The following is a 23,947-nucleotide window of genomic DNA, read 5'->3' on the forward strand; positions in this document are numbered from 1 at the left end:
CAAAATCAATTAATCTTTTTAAAAGAATATTTTACTTCATGTTTTTGATCTAATCCCCCAAGTAATTGGCTGATAATGTGAGAAAACACTCACTGGCATAAAATGGTATAACAAACAAGCATAACAAACTCGCATCACTTTACACATCAATTGAAACCATGGTGTTCTTATGAAGACCATTCATATATATTGGAGCAAAATGTTGAATACTGTGGGCATTTAGGCTAAAGTGGATTAAAGTTAAATAAATAAATAAATAAATAAATAAATAAATAACTTTTCAGCTGTTAGGCGGTTGTGGAATAGTTACCCTATTACATCATGTCTCTTTTTTCGATGTGAATGAGTTTTTGTCCACTGGAGAACTGCTGTCAATATATTTTTATCTTGGCAAGAGTGGCATTTTAATATATTGTATAACTACAACATAACACAATCTGGTGCCATGTAGTGGAGTGAAAACTGAAATGTTTATTCAAAAGTTAAAAAATAAACCTCTTGAAATTGAGAACAACCTAACCTAAGTATACACAATCATTAATGTTAATGTTAATAATGAATTTTACAAGACCTCTATATGAGTTCTGGTCTGTGTGAGTGCAAGTGTGCATAGGACTGTGTTCTGTTCAGGGAGGAATGGGCTGCAGGTGTCATCACATGTGAGCCCAGACAAACAGGGTTGCCAAGACCGTGTCAATATTCCTGTTTCAGTCACAGTGTGTTGGCCCTTGTTAAAACATAACGTCTCCACCTTGGTAAAGTAACACCCTGTGTCTGTGCACTACCCAGTCCATACAACTAATACAGTAATATAAGACAGCCACACTGGGGAGTCTGTCTCTGGGCAGAGAATGTCAATCACATCATCTATATAGTGCTGACAGAATGGCCTCAACTTGATTCAGTTGTCAGTTTGAGCATTTTTATTTTTACTTCCCAATATTTATTTTATTTTTACATCTACTTAGGTCTCTTGATGGTGCAATAAGTCAAACGTGTTAACCTGCTGTAGTCATTTCTGCATATCTCTTTTGACACATACCCAAAAACGCTGACACAAACAACATATTGTGGAGTCTAGATGTTGTTGTTCATTCTAATTCCTTTAATTAATTTGATCAAAATAACTTGCAAATGATGGTGATGTTTAAAAAGGGAAATCACCTCCTTCATGTTTCATTATAGATTTCATTCAAGGACTGCAGTATAAATGTGCATGTGCTACTAAGTGTGCATGTTAACAGGCTTGTCTGTTTACCTCTAACCTACTTGTTGTGTTATATGGCTGTATTCTGTCTTCCAGGCTATGAGGGAGGCAATCTTCTCAAGTTCCTCAGGGACATTGAACACAGTAGTGAGGTAGTGCTGGACCGCTGGAACATTGACATTTCCCCTGACAACAAGGAAGAAAAGGGAGACCCTGTGCCATACAGCATAGTCAATAACTACTTTTCCATTGGAGTGGTGAGCACTTTTATGCCGTGCACTTTTCATTCTTATTAAAATCCTACCCCCACCTTGTGCCGATACTCTCTGGGATAGGCTCCAGGTTTCCCGCGACCCAGTAAGGATAAGCGTTAGGGAAGATGGATGGATTAAAATCTTACTTTGCTAATACAGACCTGCTGCTCAAAAAGTTCTAGATAAAATAGACTGTTTGTGCAGATGTCACAACTTTGCCACAAGAGCAATTTGCATCAATACAACATAAATGGATCAGGCTAAGAAAGTATTCATACATACAGAGTGTCTTAAAAGTCTCTATTCATAGCGGACTATGTTTGCCAGCACCACATCGGTTGTGCCTTTGTCAGTTCGTCACTTCTCGGTTGGTTCGCAACACTTCCAGTCTTTTTGAATTTGTTAATAATTTTGGCAACAGTGTTGTATGTGATGTGCTTGCTATGTTTAATGTTAAAGTCCATTGCAACCTTTTCCCGATCCAGCCATGAGAATTCTTCAGGCATTCTTCAGGGCTATCTGAAAAATATATATATAATCTAAACTAAGTATAAACATTTTTGGAAGTCATTTTGCTAAAAAGTGTTAATTTCCTCTATGTATGGAGAGTTTAGGGACACCCTGTATTTACCTAATTGTACATTAGGTCTTAGATCTGAATTAAGATTATTTGAAATCACTCTTAAAAGGGGCTATTTGGATAGTTAAGCAACTAACTTAGCAGCCTAAAGAGATTCTACTCTCATATGGAAACACTCTGTAGTGTTTAATACAAACAGACTAAGTGATGAACCCTTTTCTATTTTTCTAATAGTGTATAATTGCTAGTATTTACAACACTGTAATGTATATGGCCTCTGCAAAAACATTTCAATGGTTATAAGTTATAGTCTGACTGCATTTCAAGTCATGTAGGTTCACTTTGTTTTATCTAGAAACTGGGACAGTCCAGTAGAATCCAGGTAAAACCAACAGAAATAATTAGCAACCATTTCATCTTCACCTCTACTAGAGACAGTTGGAGTTTAATCAAGGTTGTGGATTTTTAGTAAACCAACACATTTCTGATTGCACAAGTTTTAGGTGTCTGTTTTATCCACATGAAGAACTTCCTATTCACGTTCCATAAATTACATTATATATTTTTACATACTTCCCAAAGGCTGAAGTTAATTTATCATCAAATGATATTTGTAAGTTTATAAGATATCATTATGTGTTCATTAGACCTAATGGGCATTTAATGGGATACTTACCATATGTAATGTTAAAGGTAGGCATCATTACATTAGAAGAATAATAACTTGCCCAAACTTGAGCAGCATGATTTTCTGTGGAATGGAGAAAATAAGAAAAATAAGTAGCCTGCACTCAGTTACTTAGCAACCGTACTGTTCATTGCAATGTTATAAATGCCATTTGTTGACAAGTTTGGTGGGAAAAGATCAAATTGATGCTAACATATTCATTGTGAAGTGCAGTCTTTCACAGCAATTATGGCACAAAAATTTCAACCAACATTCTGATTCTTGTTCAAGAAGACACCACTGTTGAATTGCTCAAAAGATATCTGAGGCATTCAGCATAATTTAATTTAGAATGATTAAGAAAGCTTATCATAATACAATAAATGTGACTTTAATGCTTTTCCTATTTTAAGGCTCTCAAGATTTGTAATTTTGATCAACCCTTTTAAGACCCAGGTAATAATAATAACAGTAACAATAATAATAATAATAATAATAATAAGAAGAAGAAGAAGAAGAAGTAGTAGTAGTAGTAGTAGTAGTAGTAGTAGTAGTAGTAGTAGTAATTTTTAGGACTTGTAATGCATATTATTTAGTAATTACAATGAATTATTGTAATGTACATATATTTAGCACACTTACTGAAGGGTTCTGTGAGTTTAAGCATTAACACATTTAGTCTCTGGAATATACAAAGGTAAGGGCAAAAATATATGCTCTTATTTTATTAGTATATGCAAATCTAATTGTATTTTAGAAGAACACTAGATAGTCTACAGTTCCAGTCTGTCACAGTATGAGTGCCCACATACTCCCCTACTTTCTTTAGACAATGATTAATCCTTAGATTCATTCCTGTGCTGTTCATAGATGGGTGCTCTATAAATAGTGTTTCATTTTGGGAAAAAATATATTTCAATCTGATTCATGCCAGGTGTGTTGGTTACATGCTGCTTCATCACTGTGAGGGATACCAGGTAGCCCAGGTCACATTTAGAATGTCCAGAAATAGAGAAGAGACCTGAAATAGACCACCTGATTTGAATGAAAGTGAATTGGCAGGGGCAGACACAGGAAGGATTAGGCAAGGTGGTGTGCAAAAATAAAGAAAAAAAAAAAAACCTCACCAGAATGTGACACACTGCAGTGCCATTATGTAACTAAATTCAGCCTCCTACTGACTAGAGCTCAGGCTCGGTTTTCCTCAGCTATCAACATCCACCGACTCAGGAGAAGCCGTGCTAGTGTAATACCCTGACTCTTCAGAATGCTGAACTAATGGAAAAATAACACCTAGACTTGGTTACAAGATCGGATTTGACCAATCTATCAACACTACTAAAAGAAAACGTATCATCATGTTCCCTCTGAAGCAAACAGCATGCTATTTCTTTTTTATCATAATATACAAGAGGAAACTAAGTAACAGTGTTGGGTATTGAGAGTATGAAGCATGCATCAGCCCATTTGTGGTGATGTGGTGGGGCGGCAGTGTGACTGCTGACTGTGGACAATGGATGCTCTGTGAATCGTGAGTCCTATGATGAGTATTGGCTGCCTGTGCCAGGAGGCTCCATGCATGGCTTGGCACCAGTTCTGGTCCTCACAAGGCAAATAAATAAATCGGCGTTTTTTTTGTTTTGTTTTGTTTTTTACATAATTAGAAATATTGGGGAAGTATATAGCACTTTGTAGATACTTATTTATTAGATTTATTAGATATGTAGTTCTGATTCTGGTCAGAAGGTGTTGATTTTCTTTTCTTCTTCTTCTTCTTTTTTAATAACTACATAGCTCTGACAGAAGTTCCAGCAATAATTCAAATATCAGGTATATACTACTGCGTTAATACATTATGGTTTCTATATCAACAACATATTCACTAGGAAGTATATAGCAGATGCTCACTAAATTAAACCTAACAATAAGTGGACATAATAATTGCTTTGTTGAAGGTTCCTGTAAGGAGACATTTATTTATGTATAAAAGAAGCATTTAGTCAGTGTCAGCTTTAAGGTGAAGCTGTTCTGCCATGGAGAAAGCTGTTATAATGAAAGTGATAAAGGGCACTAACTTGTTTATTTTTTTATCATAGAATTTTATTGGAAATTTGCATTTTACACATTATAACCACACCCAACAACCCCAACAAAACAACCACTGCCAAAACCAAAAGAAAGGGGGAAACAAAAGACAATAACAAACAAATATTCAAAGAAAAACACACAAAAAACAACAACAAAAAAACAATAACAAAAAAAAGGTAAGATGATTAGTGTTTACCGTCTACCTCTCCTCAGTCCACCTCCAGGGTGCATACATCATTGAAGTAGGTAATAAATTGTTGCCATTTTCCCAAAAATTAGTCACACCTTCCTTTGATGTTGTACTTGATTTTTTCAAGTTTTAAAAAGAACATTAAGTCTTTAAGCCAGACTGATATTGAGGGGGGTTGTGGTGAGGTCCAAGACAGTAATATTCTGCGCCGAGCAAGTAACAATGCAAAGGCCACAACACTAGCTTGTTTATGGTTCAGAGGCTGACGCTGAGATGAAACACCAAAAATGGCAATTAAAGGACAGAAATCCAATTTCATTTTAAGAATGTCGGACATAGTTTCGAAGAAAGAGTTCCAAAAGTTCTGCAATTTGGGACAGAGTGCAAACATATGACTGAGGTTACAGGGAGAAAGTTTGCATTTTTGGGCACTAACTTGTTTCTAAAATATTCCAAAATATTAAATGTAACTATAAATGGATAAAACCTACAACATGACATTCTTTGATAAATAAAATGTTTAATGTTGGCAAATTGCTGCGCTGAATTGGGACATGCTGTTGGGACATGCTGTTTTAAGAAGAAGCAGAAGAAGAAGGAAAATGAACAACTTTGGGGACTTAACAGTAACTCCACCACCCCAATGTTCATCATCTCATCACATTATGTTGTATTTCTCTTATATTACAGAGCATATTACAGTATTACTTATTGCAATGTTTGCATCCAATGTTTTGAATTGTATTCGTAGTGTAATAAATTGTAGATTGTAGGAATGGTGTGGCAACAGAGGCCCTGCTATCTGTCGCACAGTCATGGCATGGTCCATGAGGAGAGGACAGATGGCTCCACATCGGGAGCCTCTGACACCTGAGCAAACCAGTGTGGTGACTCATGTGCTGATGTAATCATTAGCAATGCTGCACAGCCTTATAATTCCCAAAAGGGAACATTTTCCTGCCACCCTCCACCGGGGTTGCCATGGCATTAGTGGTTACCAGGCCACCATTGCTAGCTAGCTTCAGGGTCATCTGTTTCATGTTTGCTGCCAGTCAAAAGAGTACATTTCATAGAAAGAAAAGAGCTGCTTATGTAAGACAAGTGAAAAAAAAAAAGCAGTAATACATCCACATCCTATCTGTTCAATTGCAAGATACCACGTGTAGATGACGGTGATTTAATTTGGGCTAACAGAAAGCCTGTTTGACAGCCAAAGAGAGTAATGAAACTTTCCAAATGTGAGCTGTTCCAAAATTCGACGTCAGGTTGATTCAGAACAACATTTTGAGTTTTGTACAATAGTTCAAAATGGAACGTTTAAGTTATTCAGTAATACAAATATTAGTTTTTCATAAATATTTACAATGATGTCAGTGCTAGTGATGCGTTTATCCCACATGGGAAACGTTGTGATTGATCAGGCATCATCAGGAAATATGATACTTTTTCATCCAATTGTTCTATGTTTCATCCCCACAATTCTTCATTCAAGGGTTTTTTTTTTCTTTAATGTGTAATACAATAGCAGGGTGGATGAAGGGGCAAAAATCAGAAAGAGAGCTAGATATAATGTTTAGCTCACTAGCTTTTGAGAGCTTTCAACATATATTTATTGAATTTTACAATATTATATATGACACAGCATTAAGGATGAGAATTTGATTTATTTTAATCAATCAAACATAAAATGAGCCCAGAATTGTGTTTGTGTTCTAAAATCTGATTTCTACATTGTGATTTCTGACCCAAAATGATATACAGTATTAATCAATAGATACACTAAAGTATGGATTCAAGTATGTGTACTTTGGACAGTTTTTTCTTTAGGTTTCATGTCCATTCTTTATTTGCTACCCTCAGCACTAACATTTGATGTCCCAGAAGATAGGAGAATGAGTTAGACCCTTTAGTTCATCTCAGTCTGACTTAGTGACTTCAAGTAAGCAAGCCCAGTTCATAAGTGAAAACTATGAATAAAATTTCTGAGACATTTCTATCTTGTCTTAATACAGTCTAGTGGTCCTGCTGAAAAGTGTTTTCTGCTTGATCAAGTTCCCCCTATCTGGAAAGAATATGTCCTGGGGAATTAGAGAGAGCAACCACATTACACCAGCAGGCATTAAACACACGTCACCTTGCTCTGCCCCCCAGCACAGGTCAGCTCCCTTAGGCCTGGCAGATGAAATCTAACCTCATCTCCTGCCATCAACAAGCTATCTGTGTCCCTGTTCTTTCCTCCCTAGATTGGCAGTGGGTGAAGCATAGCTCTGGCAACATGTTCTCCTTAGTCTCACTCAGTTTTTCCCCTCATTTAGTCGATTTCAGATGAATTCAGTTCCATTAATGGCCTTTGCTCCATATGTGCTGTGCAGTCTGGCAGCTCAGGTATTTGGTGGGGTTATTGCTGAAAGAGGCTGCCATGGTTAGAGGAGTAATCAGGGATCAAAAAAAGCCAGGAAACAACAGTATGATAAGCATGTTTGCTCTATGCTGCTGCTGCTCTTTGTGTGTGTGTGTGTGTGTGTGCGTCTGGCACAGGCTGAAGGTCAGAGGAAGTATCAGTGTCAGGAAGTGTTTGGCTGCCAAGTTCAGACCAGGTTACTGCTGTAACGAATGGCTGTACTGAGTAACACCTCGAGAGTCTTAAAGAGAGAAAGAACGCAGAACTTTTCCCCTCAGCCAAGCATGAAAAACAAATGCAAAAAAACCCCATTACAGTTGCATATAGTTATTACCAGGCTGATGATTAGTCCCATGTTCATATACTATGAGAACCACAGATTAACAGTAACACAGTGGACTAATGTAATAACTCTGTATGTCAATTACTGTGACATGAATATCACCACATTTTAATATTCTTAAACTTTGCACCCTTGCAATACACTCTCAAATGTGTAATATGGACAGTGTGAGTTTTTCAAAAGCAGCCCATGAAGACCTTAGTAATTAGCTAATGACTTGAATCTGGTAAGGATAAATCACCAGATTCAAGTCATTAGGGCAGTGGATTCTAAGCGCCAGAGATTCCTTGGCTTATGGGAGGGGTTATGTACCCAAAGACAAACTGTCATCTTTATTGAGGGATCATGACGTCACCTTAGAAACACTGTCCATTGTACCATGCACACAGTGATTCCTAGAGGCAATTGTTAGAGCAGTTAATTCATCTACATGTATCTGACATATATTTTTGGAAGTTTGAAGAAGCCCACAGGAAACTCATGTGGACACAGGAAAAACATGTGAAACTGTACCACTGTGCCATCCACATGAACATTTTAACTCCACAGTAGTATTTAATGGTTCATATGAAGTTAGACACTCAGGGCTTTAAGAATTTCGAGTTTTCCATAAGTATTCCTGTTTTTTTATCTAGCCTACTAGGTTTAATGTTATAATTTTATTTTGGCAGTTGTATACAGTGTTTTACCATCAAAAAGGCTTTAATTGTGCTGTCCGTACCACGTTATTGTGCAGAGGTGGGAATTGTTTGCGCAGCAGGAGACACACTCGCCTCCATTTTCCCATCACCAGCAGCTAAATACAGAGTCATGATACTCTCCAAACAGATACCCAACAGTGTCCTCAACAGTCTTGTTACAGACTTGGGGTGATAAAATAATTAATTTGTTTATACTGATTGAAAATGTCTGATAAGTCGATTTCCATTCCTTGGTCATGACAGAAACCTCTACCTTTTCTTTCACTCCTTAAGTAAAATGAGTTTATTCATTTTTACGTCGCCTTACAATAAATTAGATTGAGTATAGATTTGATGTTTGACATCATCACCAGTATGTGACTTTAACGTACCAGAATTGCACCGATACAGTGTCAGTTGTCATGATGTTCAAATGGAAGTCAGTTTGGAAAGTGCTATAACACAACCTTATGTCAACAAAAACCTGCCACTTTAATATTTAATCAATAATCGGTTGTCAGGAATGGCTTATGTAGGTTTCATGCAGCAAATTTTAAATAAACTGCTAGTACATATCAGTGTCTGAAACAGCACATGTGTGTCTGAAAGTGTAAGTTACAGAAATGAAGGCTGAAGAGGTAATCCACTGTTGATGTGAGTGACATTCTCTGGTGCATGACTGGGTTGTTTGTCTCTGTTCTTTCCCCAGTGACCCCTTACTGCAAAGGTTCAAACAGCAAAATCAAAACAACCTTCAATGGTGTCCAACTAGAAATGTCACTGCACTGTGTCACATATCTAAAGAAACCCTGGCAAACACTGTATTAGTCTAGTGTCACTTCATGTCATATCATGTCATGATATTAGCTGCCTTGGCCTTCTTCAGTCACACACATCTAGTCTTGCTAGTACTATACTTCCACATCACAAAAGCATCAGCTTCAGCTTATGCAGGCTAAAACAGACTAAAACTTTTACAATAAAAAAAAAATCTCAGTATTGTAATTATAAACTTTCTCTGAGATGTAAGGTACTTAAAATGTTACGATTGGCACAAATTCAGTTATTAATACGCAGGAAAGTCTAAAAACTTTGCTCATACTTTTGGTGATACAAGTATTCTGTACCTTGTAAATAATTTAGCTAATACAATGCTAAATTTTAAAGATGTGTTCTGCTGTTTTCAGATAGGGGCAGAATGCAAACCAAAGTAGGTATACTCCCCTAAACCGACCACCTTGCATGTTTCCTGTTTCTCCCGTTGCTGCACCTGCAGAGCCAGGCAGGAAGCCAGCGCAGGTGCTAACGTAGCCTGGTCTGTTCGTGGCTTCATCAGCGCCCCGTCAGTTATCAAACTCTGCAAATCCCGCACTCGCTCACTTCCTGTCTGTCTGAGTGTGCACCGTGAGGTGCTGAGACCCTGCTCCATGTCACTCGCTGAGACAGGCGGTGTGTGTGTGTGTGTGTGTGTGTGTGTGTGTGTGTGTGTGTGTGTGTGTGTGTGTGCATTATTGAGCTTGGGCCTGCTAAAGGATGTGGTGGCTTTTAAGCTCCCTTGACTTGGTGCATGTCTGCGTCTAAATATAGGGATGGATCTGTTACAGTTAGAAGCCTGACTTATCAATTGGCTTCTCTTCTTTGGCTCTGTTGCTTTGATTTTAATCAAGGTTTAGTTTGACAGCAGCACGTACCCTTGAGACAACATCGCTGTGACAACAGCGTGTTGCTAGACAAGCAAGCAGCAAACAACCTCTGACGCTGTTTGCTCAGTGTGTCATAACTCTCTGCAGTGGTGAATTCATTTAATCATAAGTATCAGTTCTCATCCAAGCATTGTGTTTGGATGTATTTTAGACCTGATAGTTACTACATGCACAAACAGCCTTGATATTGATATATAAATATGGGCAATATTACTATTATCCATTTAAAAAAAAAAAAACAAAAAAAAAAACATTATCAAAGCTAATTTGCTCTGGTTTTCTCCAGTGGTGGAAGGTGGGGCAGAGCCCCCCATCATATACAGTACATCAGCCATTCAACAAATATGAATCTTCCTCATCAAATGTTCTCAATCAGAATTCTATACATCTTAAATTCCACTAAAATACAAGTTACCTGTGTTGAGTGACATCTGGTGATCCTGTTTTATAGCAAATAATAAGAATTAACTCTAATACATTTCCACAAACAAAGGCAAAGTATAAGTGCAGATAGTGTGTGTATGATGTACAGAAACATTTCTATTGGAATACATATTGCATAGATTAGGAGAGGGAAAGGGAGATTATGTATAATGTGTGTAATGCTGGACATTGAAGTGGATAAATATCTGTAAATCAGAAATGTGTGCCCACCACAGTGACCTTTCTCCCAGACAAAGGCCTAGAAAAAAGATTCAAATTTAGGATCATCTCAGGTCTTTTGTGTGGTTGATGAAATGTAGATGGGCTGGAAATTTTTCTTGAAACTTGGCTAACACACCTGCTATAAGCGAGTTGAATAAATGTATGTGTAAATCTGCTCAGTATGAGCTGGTAGACTGTATGATGGATGACTGCATGTTGTCAGCTCTCAACTGTCTATTACACGGTTACTCTAAAAATTCACAAGTAGCCTATAGCATAAGTCAAGTGTGATACCCTCTCGACTTAATTTTGTCAGAGGTTGTATCGTAATTAATGTCCTGCCCCACCAAATCCAAGGCTTAGGGTTAGGGTTAACCTTAACCCTAACCCTTACTACCACATTGCATAGGCAGACTCAGCATTTCTATGTAGCTAGAGAAGTGCAGAACATGTAATGAGTCACTGTAGTTTATTTTTTTCATTTACCATTGAGACCATGCCTTCATCTTCCTGCCTATCTACCTTGCAATTAAACTACATTAAATCCAGTTCAGGTCTGTAGCATGAAAGTAGATGCACATTTCTGTTGCCATTTCATCTCTCTCATCTTCTATCTCTGTTAATTATTACAACAAAAAAAAGGAAAAACAATTCTTAAATTAAATGAGTGTAAATGATTGATGTTCAGCAAAAAAGCTGGAAGCTAAAGATAAATTGAAATTTTCGGTTGATAAATGAATTAGATAGTTTCATTAAACATACCCCTGCCCCTCAAGAGTTATATTTCCTAAAGGAGGCTGATTAAGATAACGTGCTTATATCATTAAATCGAAATTTAACATCATGACTCATTACACTGTAGACTAGTGATTTTAGAGAAGGAATATTGACCATCATTGGCTCATTATATCATGCAAGCTTGAGTGATTGAGTGCCATTTTTTAATCCACTATTAAGAACTATTTTTGATAGGTTTACTTTCAGAAATAGAATTAGTTTGTTTGTTCCTGTTGAACGTTGAAGGGTCTGTTGAAAATGTTGTTCTGAATGCTGAATTTCTTATTGTTGCTTTCTAAATAAGGTATGTTGTTAATGAACATACTTGAGAAGAGATGAGATTGAGTTATACCTTGTGCATAATATTGTTTCTTTTACCTAATTAAGTATGCTCTAAAAAAAATTTGAAAAAGTTTTTTTTTAAGGGATTTTGGATAGTTATTGATTATCAGCTTCCTTAATTTGTTCTACTTAGAACCCTGTCTGAAAAGAAAAGATTGTTGAAAGCATTTTATAATGAAGAGAATGATGAAAATGGACATCAGATGTTTTCATTTGCTGTGAAATTAAAACCTATGAAATTACACAGAAAAAAAAGGGTTTGTTTGAAAAATATGAGTGAGACTTTAGTATGGTTTTGCTCTGCCACTGCTATGATGTTCATGTCATTAATCCTTGGCCCTTTCTACTTCCCTCAACCCATGTTCCTGGAATGCGTCTGGCTGACTGACACTTATATATTAAGCTAAGGCACCCTGTGGCCCCACTGACCACTTTTTCCAGTCAGACAGGACTATCTGCTGAAACATCTTCTCATTTGGCCACAAAAAAGGGCTTTCATTCACCTCTCCCCTCATTTCCCTAAATACATGAGCATGCTTCATTTTTCAGCAACAAAATGTCATTTTCATTGCAAAAAAAACTCAACATTCCCCCCAATCACTGATCTGGGAACAGGATACAGCACATTACAGCACAGAACAGGATTACAGCACATTATGGAATATGTTAAAACTGGTGCTGGATCAGGGTTCCATAAAGCTTTGCACTAAAAATACAGATGCATCTCAAAAAAGACATTGATCTTTGCTAGGGGCAATAGACAGACATGTCTGAGTCATATCTGGGCAATGTAATGATGTGCTCTTAAGCCCTAGAAATTTATGCATGATGTAGAATCCAAAGGTTTTTTGTTTTTTTTTAAACACACAACCATGCATGCAGGAACAGTTTCTGAATGTGCAAATCATAAATGCCTGTCTTACAGGTATGTTAGCTAATGTTTTTTTCTTTCTCTGTAGGATGCATCAATAGCTCACCGATTCCACTTGATGAGGGAAAAACATCCTGAAAAGTTCAACAGCAGGTAAAGTTCTATCAGTGTAAATGGATTAGAAAAATCTGAGTGACATGTTTTCAATGAATTGATTAAAAGAAGAAATAACCATTTCAATCTTAAACGTTAACTGTTTTACATACTTCACTGTCCACCCTGATTGTTTTAGATACCCATAGGTTATCAAAATGGTAATATTTAAGACTTAGTCCTTAAAAAAGTGAAATAGTGTTCTAGTTCTGGTCTTTCTCACTGACACTGCTGCTTTATTGTGCCTCTTGTGGCTGCAGCTTTAACTACTGGGCAATTCACTGAAATCAATACGTGAATAAATGCCACCTACCTGGCAAGATCAATTGATTACTGTTGCTAGGCTACAGTCGGAAATTGCAACCAGTTCATAATGTGTAACAGTTTTATATAACCATGCTCTTTATTGCTGAGTTCTTGAACTTTTCTAGTCTGTATAGCTTGTGATGTCTGATATTTCCTTCCTCGCGTACAGTATGTTTTGGGGTCTTGCGTTTTTTTTTCACAGTTAAAAAGTGATCAGGAACATAAACTTGTGCTCCATTAGTCAACATCCTCAAACACAAAGACATTTGTTGAAGTGAGTTTGCCTTGTAACCTTCTAAAAGAAGCTTTGACACAGAAAAGCTTGATAAATGAGAGCTCCTTTGCTTCATTCCTCTTTGAAAACTGTCTAGGTCATTGTCAGGTTAAGCACAATGGTGCTTGTGGCCAAGATGCAGGAAGAGGTGGAATGAATGTCACTTTGTAATTAAATGTTGTGTAATACATCTCTTGTCAATTCAGAATCCAAAGCTTACAGGGCAGTGCTAGTCATTTCTCATTAAGGACATTTATAGCAAGAAGGAAAATAGACTGAACCTTATCTGAACTGCTTTTCCATATTCTTCTAATTGTACCATTTAATCTGAAATGTAGAGACAGACAAATTTATCAAAGAAGCAAATGTTCTTGAAGCTAATTGGACAAAAAAAAAACAGCTTGGCATTACTGAGAAATATGAAAATGCAAACTCCTTTCTCCTGAAGACTTTCCCATGTCAGCAAACTTAATGACTGTTGCAATGCACTAACACTGGAAAGTCCTTCCAAAAATGTTAAATAAACATTTCCTAACAGAAAGCTTCACCATATCAATGATTATATGTTTTTCTTTGTTTAATAACATTAATATACAGGTGCATCTAAAAAAAAAACTTGAATATCATGGAAAAGTTCATTTTTTCCATAATTTAATTTAAAAAGTGGAACTTTCATATAATCTAGATACATTACACATAAAGTGAAATATTTCAAGCCTTTTTTGTTTTAATCTTGATGATTACGGCTTAAAGCTCATGGAAATCTAACATCCAGTATCTCAAAATATTAGAATAAAGAATTTATAATATGGAAATTTCAACCTTCTGAAAAATATGTTAATTTATGCACTCAGTACTTGGTTGCGGCTCCTTTTGCACAAATTACTGCATCAATGCGGCGTGGAATGGAGGTAATCAGCCTGTGGCACTGCTGAGGTGTTATAGAAGCCCAGGTTGCTTTTATAGCGGCCTTCAGCTAATCTGTATTGTTGGGTCTGGTGTCTCTCATAGATTCTGCTTGTCCTTTGCACATTTAATTCAGTTCAAGAGAGTTGACTGGCCTATCAAACACAGTAACACCATGGTCAGCAAACCAGTTACTAGTAGTTTTGGCACTTTGGGCAGGTGCCAAGTCCTGCTAGAAAAGGAAATCAGCATCTCCATAAAGCTTGTCAGCAGATGGAAGCATGAAGTGCTCTAAAATCTTCTGGTAGACGCTGCATTAACTCTTGACTTGAGAAAACACAGTGGACCAACACCAGCAGATGACATGACACCCCAAATCATCACTGACTGTGGAAACTTCACACTGGACTTCAAGCAGCTTGGATTCTGTGCCTCACCACTCTTCCTCCCGACTCTGGGACCTTGATTTCCAAATGAAATGCAAAATTTACTTTCATCCTCCCCCAGGATTGTAGTTGTGTGTACTGAACCAGACTGACAGCTTAAAGGCTCTGGAAACCTTTGCAGGTGTTTTGAGTTAATTAGCTGATTAGAGCTCTTCTCACGTCAACATTTCTGTATTATAAATTCATTATTCTAATATTTTGAGATATTGGATGTTAGATTTCCATGAGCTGTAAGCCGTAATCATCAAGATTAAAACAAAAAATGGCGTGAAATATTTCACTTTATGTGTAATGAATCTAGAATGTATGAAAGTTCCACTTTTTGAAAGAAATTACAGGAAAAAATGAACTTTTCCACAATATTCTAAATTTTTTTTAGATGCACCTGTACAGTATAAGCCTAGCATTTATGTTACAGCCAGAACTACTATCTGAGACTGTCACGAAAAATTAATATCCACACCTTCTGATTTGAGAATTCAACCATGCTGTGGTATAAGTTATTTAAAATATTATGTTTTATGTCATGTTTGTTAGAAAACTAAAATTATAGTCCATTAGATATAATATTCACTGATATCATATACCATTTTATCATACCATTTTATACTGTAAGTGCTCTCTGAAGATATTGATGTTTCTAAAAAACAACAAATATATATTCACACTATAATACTGAATGAAATTAATTTCTTTAAATTCATTTAAAGCATCACCAAGACTTGATACCATATTCTGAATAAGAAAAACTTTTGGAGGCTTTATATGTAGTTACCCACCTCAGAGACACACTGCACTGGGGCTAATAACAGCACTTATAGGTGACCACTCTCAGTATCAAAATACAATGCATTTGTCACTTATGAAAGAGGTATTTTGTGCCTCTAGTGCATATACAGCGGCTGGACATAGACTGCTTTGAAGTGGAGCTGCTGTATTGTCCCGTGCTCTTATCAGATGCCGCATCTATTGAGAAAGTAAAAAGCCTATGTAGCCCCTGGCAGGTCAACTTAAGAGAAGACCTCCACTAAAATAGGGCTGTTTTTTTAGCCCTACTTAGTAGTTCTTCCCTCAAGGCTTCAGCATACTATGCAGGGAAGGTCAGCTTGCAGCTTGCAGTTGAACTCTTCCAGGGCAGACAATAAATGCTGTAATTTCAGTTCCAACTTTTAATTTCTCAAACAGTACAGAGAGTAGAGTGACAAAGTGCCGTGCAAAAGTCTTCAGCACCCTAATTTCTTTAGATTTCTTTAAATTTTGGCATACTCTCTCTCTCTCCTGTAAATCACAGCAGCACTAGCCAATCATGTGCACCTGTGAGCTTTTGTGTATAGAACAGCACAAATAGTGCTTTCCTTTGAGTGCGTTATGCTGCCCTGTGGTGCAGTATGAGCACCGTTTCAAAAAGAGTCGAATGGCTGTCTTCATGTGTCTCAGAGGAAAATGGGGAAAAAATAATATTATATAAAAAAAGAAACTTTTCATGTCATTATTTTTGAAAAACATCTATCTGTGACTTTAGCACAGTACGGTGACATTGAATATTTAGATTTACATAAAGATTTACATAAAGACAGTAAGGCTCATGTTGTTTAAAGTCTAACAATGTAAGTTTCAATGGCACTAGTGGCACAAAGGCATTATAATCAGATCCGTTATAATCAGTGGTAGTGCGGTAGAACCAAACTGGGTGAATTAGCTGGTTTAGTCCAGATTTAGTCCTAATTTATGGGCACAACTTCTCATATTACAGTGACTTAAAGGAGACGTGGCGTCTTCTTGGACAGATTTTAGCAGCCTGTCAGTGGTGTCAATTTCACACTGCAGTATTTGGTGAGCTTATTCAAATGGCTGAAGGATAGAGAGATGAAATGAGATGAGATGTGAAGGGGGAAAAAATGTTATGAGCATATTGTAATGTTCAATACCAGGTCCCAGAGTTAGTCAAGTATGAGCCCAACAGGGGAAAAAAACATGTTCTATATTCTATTGTAGGTTTAAATGTAAAATGAACAGTAAAATTATATTTATTGTATATAGCTTTACCACTTTCTTGTCATTGCATACGTGTTTCCTTACAATGTAAGGAATAAAATGCAATGGGGCATACTGTCATAGAAAAAAACCTTCTGACCAATCAGAATTGAGATCTCAACAGCACTATGGTATAAGAGGTCATAAGTAAGAGCTAAAGTGTTTATTTTTAAATATACCATAGTGCTGTTAAGTTCTCAAATCTGATTGGTCAGAAGAACAGCACAACTCTTACAGAAGTGCTGGCTGAAAGGCAAACCATACATTTATCTTAATGCACTCATTCTAGTATGTTATCATATCTATAGTAACAGCTAACACAGGGATTGAAAAAAATGTGTAAATGTTGGTGTGGTGCAGCTTTCTGTGAAGAGACATTTATTTTTGGAGTCTACACTATCTGCTGAAATTCCACAACGTTATAAAACAGGAATAAAAAGAAAAATAAAACACTTGAAAATAATCAACTTCACACTACCCCATGATTGATTATTTTCCTGTAACAGCATGTCCCAAAGTATTTTAACTCTTACTTTATTTTTATTTATGTATTTGTTTTGTCCCTAATATATATTCACTTAGTGGTTAGCACATTTGGAGGTTAGCATTCTGTCTCCGCCCTTTGTGCCCGAAGTTCTCCAGGTTCTCCGATTTTCCTTCGCCAGTCCAAAGACGTGTTGTAGGCTGATTGGCATTTCCAAATTCCATCCATCCATCCATCCATTTTCCATACCGCTTATCCTGCACAGGGTCACGGGGAAACCTGGAACCTATCCCAGGGAACTTGTGGCACAAGGCGCGGGACGCCCTTCACACCCCCATTCACACACTACAGACAATTTAGAGACACCAATCAGCCTAAAATTGCATGCTGGAGGAGGAAACCGAATTACCCAATGGTTTATATTTATATTTATGTGTGTGTGTGTGTGTGTGCCTGTGAATGTATTTGTACATGTACAATACCTCATTATATGTGTTAGGTGATGTTGCTTCACTAGCATGTGAACTCCCCAAGGAGTACTATATGTAGTCCAAGTACTAATGATCAGACAGATCACGGTGGACCATGGATGTGTGTCCAATTCCACTCCCACCCTTTCACTGTGGGGACAGAGAGGAAGTTTTGGATTAAGAGGCATCAGATTGCCCTATTGAAAAGGGGGGAAATCTTTGTCTGTTTGATTACAATAACAATAAAGATTCTGGCATTCAGTTTCCAAGCAGAACAATGGTAAGAAGGTCAACAATTCAAAGGTTAAATTATTCTCTTTCAAATGTTTTCATAATCAATATAGAATAATTGTAGATTATTATCAATGATCTATTCTGGTCCTCACAAAAACATCCCTTATTTCCCTATTTATTTCACATTGTTCATATGCATTAGATTTTTAAAAAGGGTCTGTATGCGTGCGGGTTGAGGTTGGTACTGAAATGCTGAATATTGGCTTTGTTGTGAGGTATTGATTATTAGCACATTGTGTTGTAGTCAGTAATACTGTCGGTTATTCCTTTTTGCTGCTGATCTCAGAAGAACAGTGGATATTGTCTAAATGAGAACAGTGGCTTAAGGTACACACACCACTGGCAAAGCAATAAGTCAAGACTGCTTAGAGTATGACTCTTAATCAAGTGTTTGCCACATGGAAGGTCGGAATTCAAAACTGCAGTGATGTAGGTTAAATATGTTCATAATCACATTTATTTCAGTTAATTCATGGCTAAAATAAATAACTTCAGTATAATGGATGATACTCTTTTATTCAATCCTTATCTAGCCTTTAGTTTCTTTTATCCTCCATTAGCCATTGATTTAAATAGCATGGGTTGAAGGATTTCAGATAAAAGTCCATGAGAGACTTTTGTAAGTCCCTGTGACATGAGAGAGGAAAATACCAAATATGGTCCTAACTCCAGCCTCTGCTTGTCATACCAGCTTGGGTTTCATAAGCCATATGTCTGTGTTTGCATTGTCTGTGAGTATGCCATGTGCCCATGAGTGTACGAGTGTGATGACTGCATATATACGTACGTGTGTGAATGTGTGTGTGTGTGTGTGTGTGTTTGTAAGCCAGGGTCCAGAAGAGACCCAATGTGGCTGTGTTCTGGAACGTGTCATTCCCTGCTGCTCCATGCCTGCGGTGTGGAGGGATAAATATACTCCTCTACTCCTCTCCTGCCAAAAGAACAGCCCGACAAAGCCTCACGCCTCTCTCCTGCTGTTCCTCAGTCGTATACACTCTGCAAGGGGCTGTTACACACCGCAGGCTACCTGAACCCAGACCTGAGTCATCCCTCTGCTTTGCCTTTGCATTTTACTGTGAAGCTGCAGAGCTCTGTGCATACAATTATGTGTCTAATGAGTGTCTATAAAGGCAAGAGCTGAAGATTACAAACTGTATGGTACTGACTTTACATGTCACTGCAAGTGACATGTAAAGTCATGTTTGAGCATGTTTGACCATGGTGTGCAGTTGGCCCATGCCATTGTTAACAATTCAAGGCACCGTTCAGTCTATATCAGGAGCAAGTGTGTTGATCTAAAGCAAATTGAAACAGTGGCACATTGCCAGGAAGTCTGCAACTGCAAGGTCAGAGGTTCATATACTAGGTGTGCAGCTCAAATTACAGCCTGAATCAAGGGTTCATAAGGGTGATATGGTGCATGAAAAAGAGAAAATAGTATAATAAAACTGGGAAAATCTATAGAAGGGTTAATAAATTAAAATGTTTATTTTGAGCATATAAATCTGTACACTGTGTGATCTTTTAGATTATTGTCTTTATCTGTTGAATGGAAGTGGATGGAAATCAGTCATGTGGATGGGTGGAGTGGATGGTCAGTGTGGCCTTGCTGTCTCTCCTCCCCCAACTCATCTTAAATGTCCTGAACACCCCCAGGCTCCCCAACACTCCATCCCTTCAAACATCACCCAGAGGCTGTCTAGATTGCCTAACTAGATTAGGATCAGTTACTGGAGTACTAAGCTGCATTGTGACTGGTCACCATAGTGAGATGGAGAGAGAGAGCACCACAGGTCATCGACCTTGAGGGGATTATAGGAGATGGTTATCTTGAGGTGGTAACACTGAGTTAAGTGTATGTTGGTGTGGGTGTGTATTTGGTACTTGTGTGTGTTGGGCTTAAGTAATGTGGTTGTGTAATCCCAAAGGTCGCTGACCTTTGGCTTATGTAAATTCACATGCTGACCAATGCTGTGATAAAGTCACACATTCAGTCACTCAAGTCTTCATGTGTTCTTTCCACTGACCCAAAGTTGTAGTAAAACAGTGAAATACAGAGGAATCACACTGACAGAGTGCTTGTTAACTTTTGATGACTGGACCTACCAGTGCCAACAAAAACTATTTACTTCTGAAAGAAAAGCCCATTTTAAACATTATTTCCTATAACTTTTTAGGTGGGTGTCTCTGCTTTTGGCAAAGTGAATGCTTATATGCTGATAACATGCTGCTAAAGAAACTCAATTTTGTAAGTGTTAATTCCAAAGCGAGGAGAAAATCATGGCCTAATTGTTTTCTTACAGGGCTTTTCAAGTGGAAGCTCGCTAATGAGGTTAGGCAGCTTGCCCCATTGAGAATGCAAAGCATGTCTAATTGTGATCTCAAATATGCCCATAATCCTTTAATTTGACAGAGTAAAGGTAGTGAGCTGCTGGAGGTGAGAGAGACAAAGAGACCTAAAATGATAGTGCAGTCTAACGTTAAGCATGAATTGAGCAATGAAGTAATTTGACAATAATACACTTGACTGGTAAAGTACTCTTTATCTCATTTATATAATAAATAGTAGATGTTATATATAATATGGCCCTAGGTAGCTGTGTTTGGTTCTGTGGGTTCTAAATCTCATGACTAACAGGTGCAATCCATCATTTACACTGTCAGCCTCTAGCTGCAGCAGGGCTCGTTGATTAAACACTCATACCATCATTATCGGCAGTGCTCCACTGTGCTGGACTCTCTCATGGGTAGGCATAGGTGTAAATTGCTTATTTTGTTAGCAAAGTGAAAATACAACACTTTTATGTAGGATGGAGATTCGAAAGGACCCTGTGGTACTGTGTTCATTCAAATGTTCTGATAGTTTCTAAAATTATTCCTCTCTCTGGTACTCTGTCAAGTTCACCCACATACACTGCACCAAACGCCCGTCTCTTTCCTCTCTCCTCTCCACACTGTTTCCTTCCTCACAAGCTCTCAGGGCCCATGTGGGATGTCATGCTCAGGTTGTTGTCCGTAGCTCTGTTCTCTCTCTGGGATTGAAGCTGTGTTCAGTGCCACTCATGATCTCTCACACCTGTCTGCCCAGGCTTTCAGTGTTGCACATCAATATTTCAGCAGCAAGAGGAAGGGCACAGGGTGGGAGATAAGCTCAAAGCTCCTTTGGCAGAAGTAGCCATGTCATGTCCTCCGGGACAAGAGAGATTGTAATTGGATACCAAAGAGATAAGATGCGATTCACAAAAAGGCTCTCCTGGAATGATCTAAGCTATTTAAAAACAAATTCACTTACATTTAGGCTATTCAGTTAAATTCAAAGAGCTTTGTTAAATGTCATCGATTATATTCCAGGATCAAAAACGAGTGCTCATGACAGTATAGAAGAGTAAAGAATGTGGCACATTGATGGCTGGGATGAACATAAATATCTGTAATTGCTGAAAGTGTGTTGTATGCTGGAGATCAGTGGGGGTAACCTGTTTGATCTGTTGACAACCCAAGGCAGCGTTTTTTCCGAAGTGTTTGTTGTCACACCAGCATTAGCATACGGGTGTGTCAACACAAGCTTGTTTGTTGTTCCAATGACAGAGCAGCTGCAAATTCAGATACTAGTTTAACTTTTAGTCAGTGCGATTGTAAAAAGACAGCATTGGGATTCACACGGTTATATTATCTTGAAGGTTTTTACAGTATTACCATCACAGATTTATTTAAAACCTTAAGATCACTTTTCTTTCATGAATACCTGTTTCTCTTTCTATATGTCTCCAATTATATATTTCTTACCCCCTCTCAGGATGAAGAATAAGCTCTGGTACTTTGAATTTGGCACCACAGAGACTATTTCAGCCACGTGCAAGAAGCTGAATGAGGGTGTGGAAGTGGAGGTGAGTTCAGCTCCTAAACCCCTTTAAAAAGGGTATCTAAAGGCCACACGGAATCCCACATTAACTCTATGGCATGTTTAGAATTTTAGTAAAGACATTGAAGGTGCCAGTCACTCTCAAAATGCTATTCCACTAGCCTACTATCAACTACAAGGTGTTTCTAAAGACATAAACTGTGATTTGTCAATCCAGTAGCAGGCTTTTCACAGATACGACAGATTTCAGGCTGCTCCTACTGGTCTTATCAGCTATCTGTGCTGTGGTGCGGCAACACATCAGCATGAGGGGCCCAAAGCACACAGTCACAGCAAAATTCTGGTAATCTAGACCAGGCCATAGGCGCAAGAAGAAAGGAGCTGACCTATTTTTATCTCAGAATGAAGTGGAGAACAATGCAGGACATATTTAATAAGTGACTGGTGGGCCTGTGTTTAATTTCAAAGGTTTGAAGAAATTTAATTAAAATGTAAAACAGTGAACCACTCTGGCCTCACTTAATACAGCTACAGTATAATCATTCTACTTATACCATAATACAGTATATTGGGTACATAAACATGTCTTACCTCACAGATTGAAGTAGTTTATGTAAGGGATAAAACATGGCAGTGTGATACCTCGAAATGAGGTTGTTGGTTTTTTGTTTTTTTTTATCACATCTCGAATATTATTTATTTATTTATTAAAGAACAACACATCATACATTTTAAACATTTATATATTACATTTAATGTTGTGGAATGTGTGCAAAACAAGCTTAGCTCCTCTAATCACTTACGTTATAGCAACTATAAATGGTTTTTCCTCACCAGCCTCTCTTTTCCTATCTCTCTTGAAGTTAATAATACTATTTTAAAAAAAGTAATAATAATAATAATAATAATAAGACTTCTCTGTTGCGGAAAACATACTGACTGCTGCAAAGCACTGACACTGGAGTCTCCTTCCATAATATTAAATAGACACTTATACTAGAAGCTTATAATATAAAGCTTTACCACAAAAACAATTGTAGCATATTTTTTCTTTGTCAAATAACACGATTTAAATTTATTAATAATCTTAGATTATATGAGTCCCACTGAATGAGCTGTTACTATAGAAAGGATAGAATATTAGAATGAACACGTTAATATAACCTGTGATTTGTCTTGCAGCCGAAACTGTTGTCAGAGCTGTGCTGTTATAATGAGTTATCCACACCTTCTGGCCAATCAGATTTGAGAATTCACCAGTACTGTGCTATAACCTGTATTAAATCACTGTTCACTTCAGGGCAATGAGATGGCTGAATTCTCATTGTACATTACGTTCCCTTGGGTTGCACTGGCTAAATACCCTTAATATTAAATCAGAATAATTGTAGCTTCTTCATTGTTTGTTTGGTACCAAAATGTAACCTCAAGTGTAAGTGCTTTTTATCATCTTATCTGTTCATAACATCTTGGTTAATTCAAAATGGATTGAAGTGCATGGAAAGAAGGAGATATTAGAAGCTGCATTTAGCAGCTCACATACATCATCCATTGCTATGACATTTGGCTTTTTCAGCTTGGTCAGGCAACTTTTTATTTTCATACTTGAATAGTTGCATCCAGAAGTTAGGGATCATCAAGGACCCACCTGTCAAACTATAAACACTCCATGAAAACTGTTTGGGGAATGGAATTATGAAGAGTAAAGTCTCCAAAGCTGTGTTTTCTTATTGCTGCACTCTGTGGGTTCTTCTGCACACTGAAACATCTCATTATGTCATAAATGTGTCAGCTTTCAGCTTTTTAGACTTTGTGTATTTTTTGAGTTAAATCACAGTGGTCACTGACATCATACAGTAATGTGTTGTGTTTTTTTTTAGCTTCTTCTCCTTGGATATTTTGTTCTTATACTTCTTTATTTATGTTCTGTTTCATGTGTCTCTCCCAGTAGTGCTTGTGAAGAACATAAG

The 23,947-nt window shown here is 37.4% G+C and overlaps 1 protein-coding gene across 4 annotated transcripts in view; it reads left to right on the forward strand.

Moving 5' to 3' along the window:
- Positions 1-23,947, forward strand: part of LOC108266954 (diacylglycerol kinase beta) — a 106,731-nt gene that overhangs the window by 63,266 nt on the left and 19,518 nt on the right. For all 4 annotated transcript variants that reach the window (XM_053681023.1, XM_047156027.2, XM_053681025.1 and 1 more), the window contains 3 exons: positions 1,304-1,464; positions 12,837-12,901; positions 21,912-22,002. In XM_053681023.1, coding sequence (XP_053536998.1) covers positions 1,304-1,464; positions 12,837-12,901; positions 21,912-22,002 — 317 coding nt within the window. The remainder of the gene's footprint in view (positions 1-1,303; positions 1,465-12,836; positions 12,902-21,911; positions 22,003-23,947) is intronic.

Source organism: Ictalurus punctatus, chromosome 6 (genome assembly GCF_001660625.3).
Source record: "Ictalurus punctatus breed USDA103 chromosome 6, Coco_2.0, whole genome shotgun sequence".
NCBI lineage: Eukaryota > Metazoa > Chordata > Actinopteri > Siluriformes > Ictaluridae > Ictalurus > Ictalurus punctatus.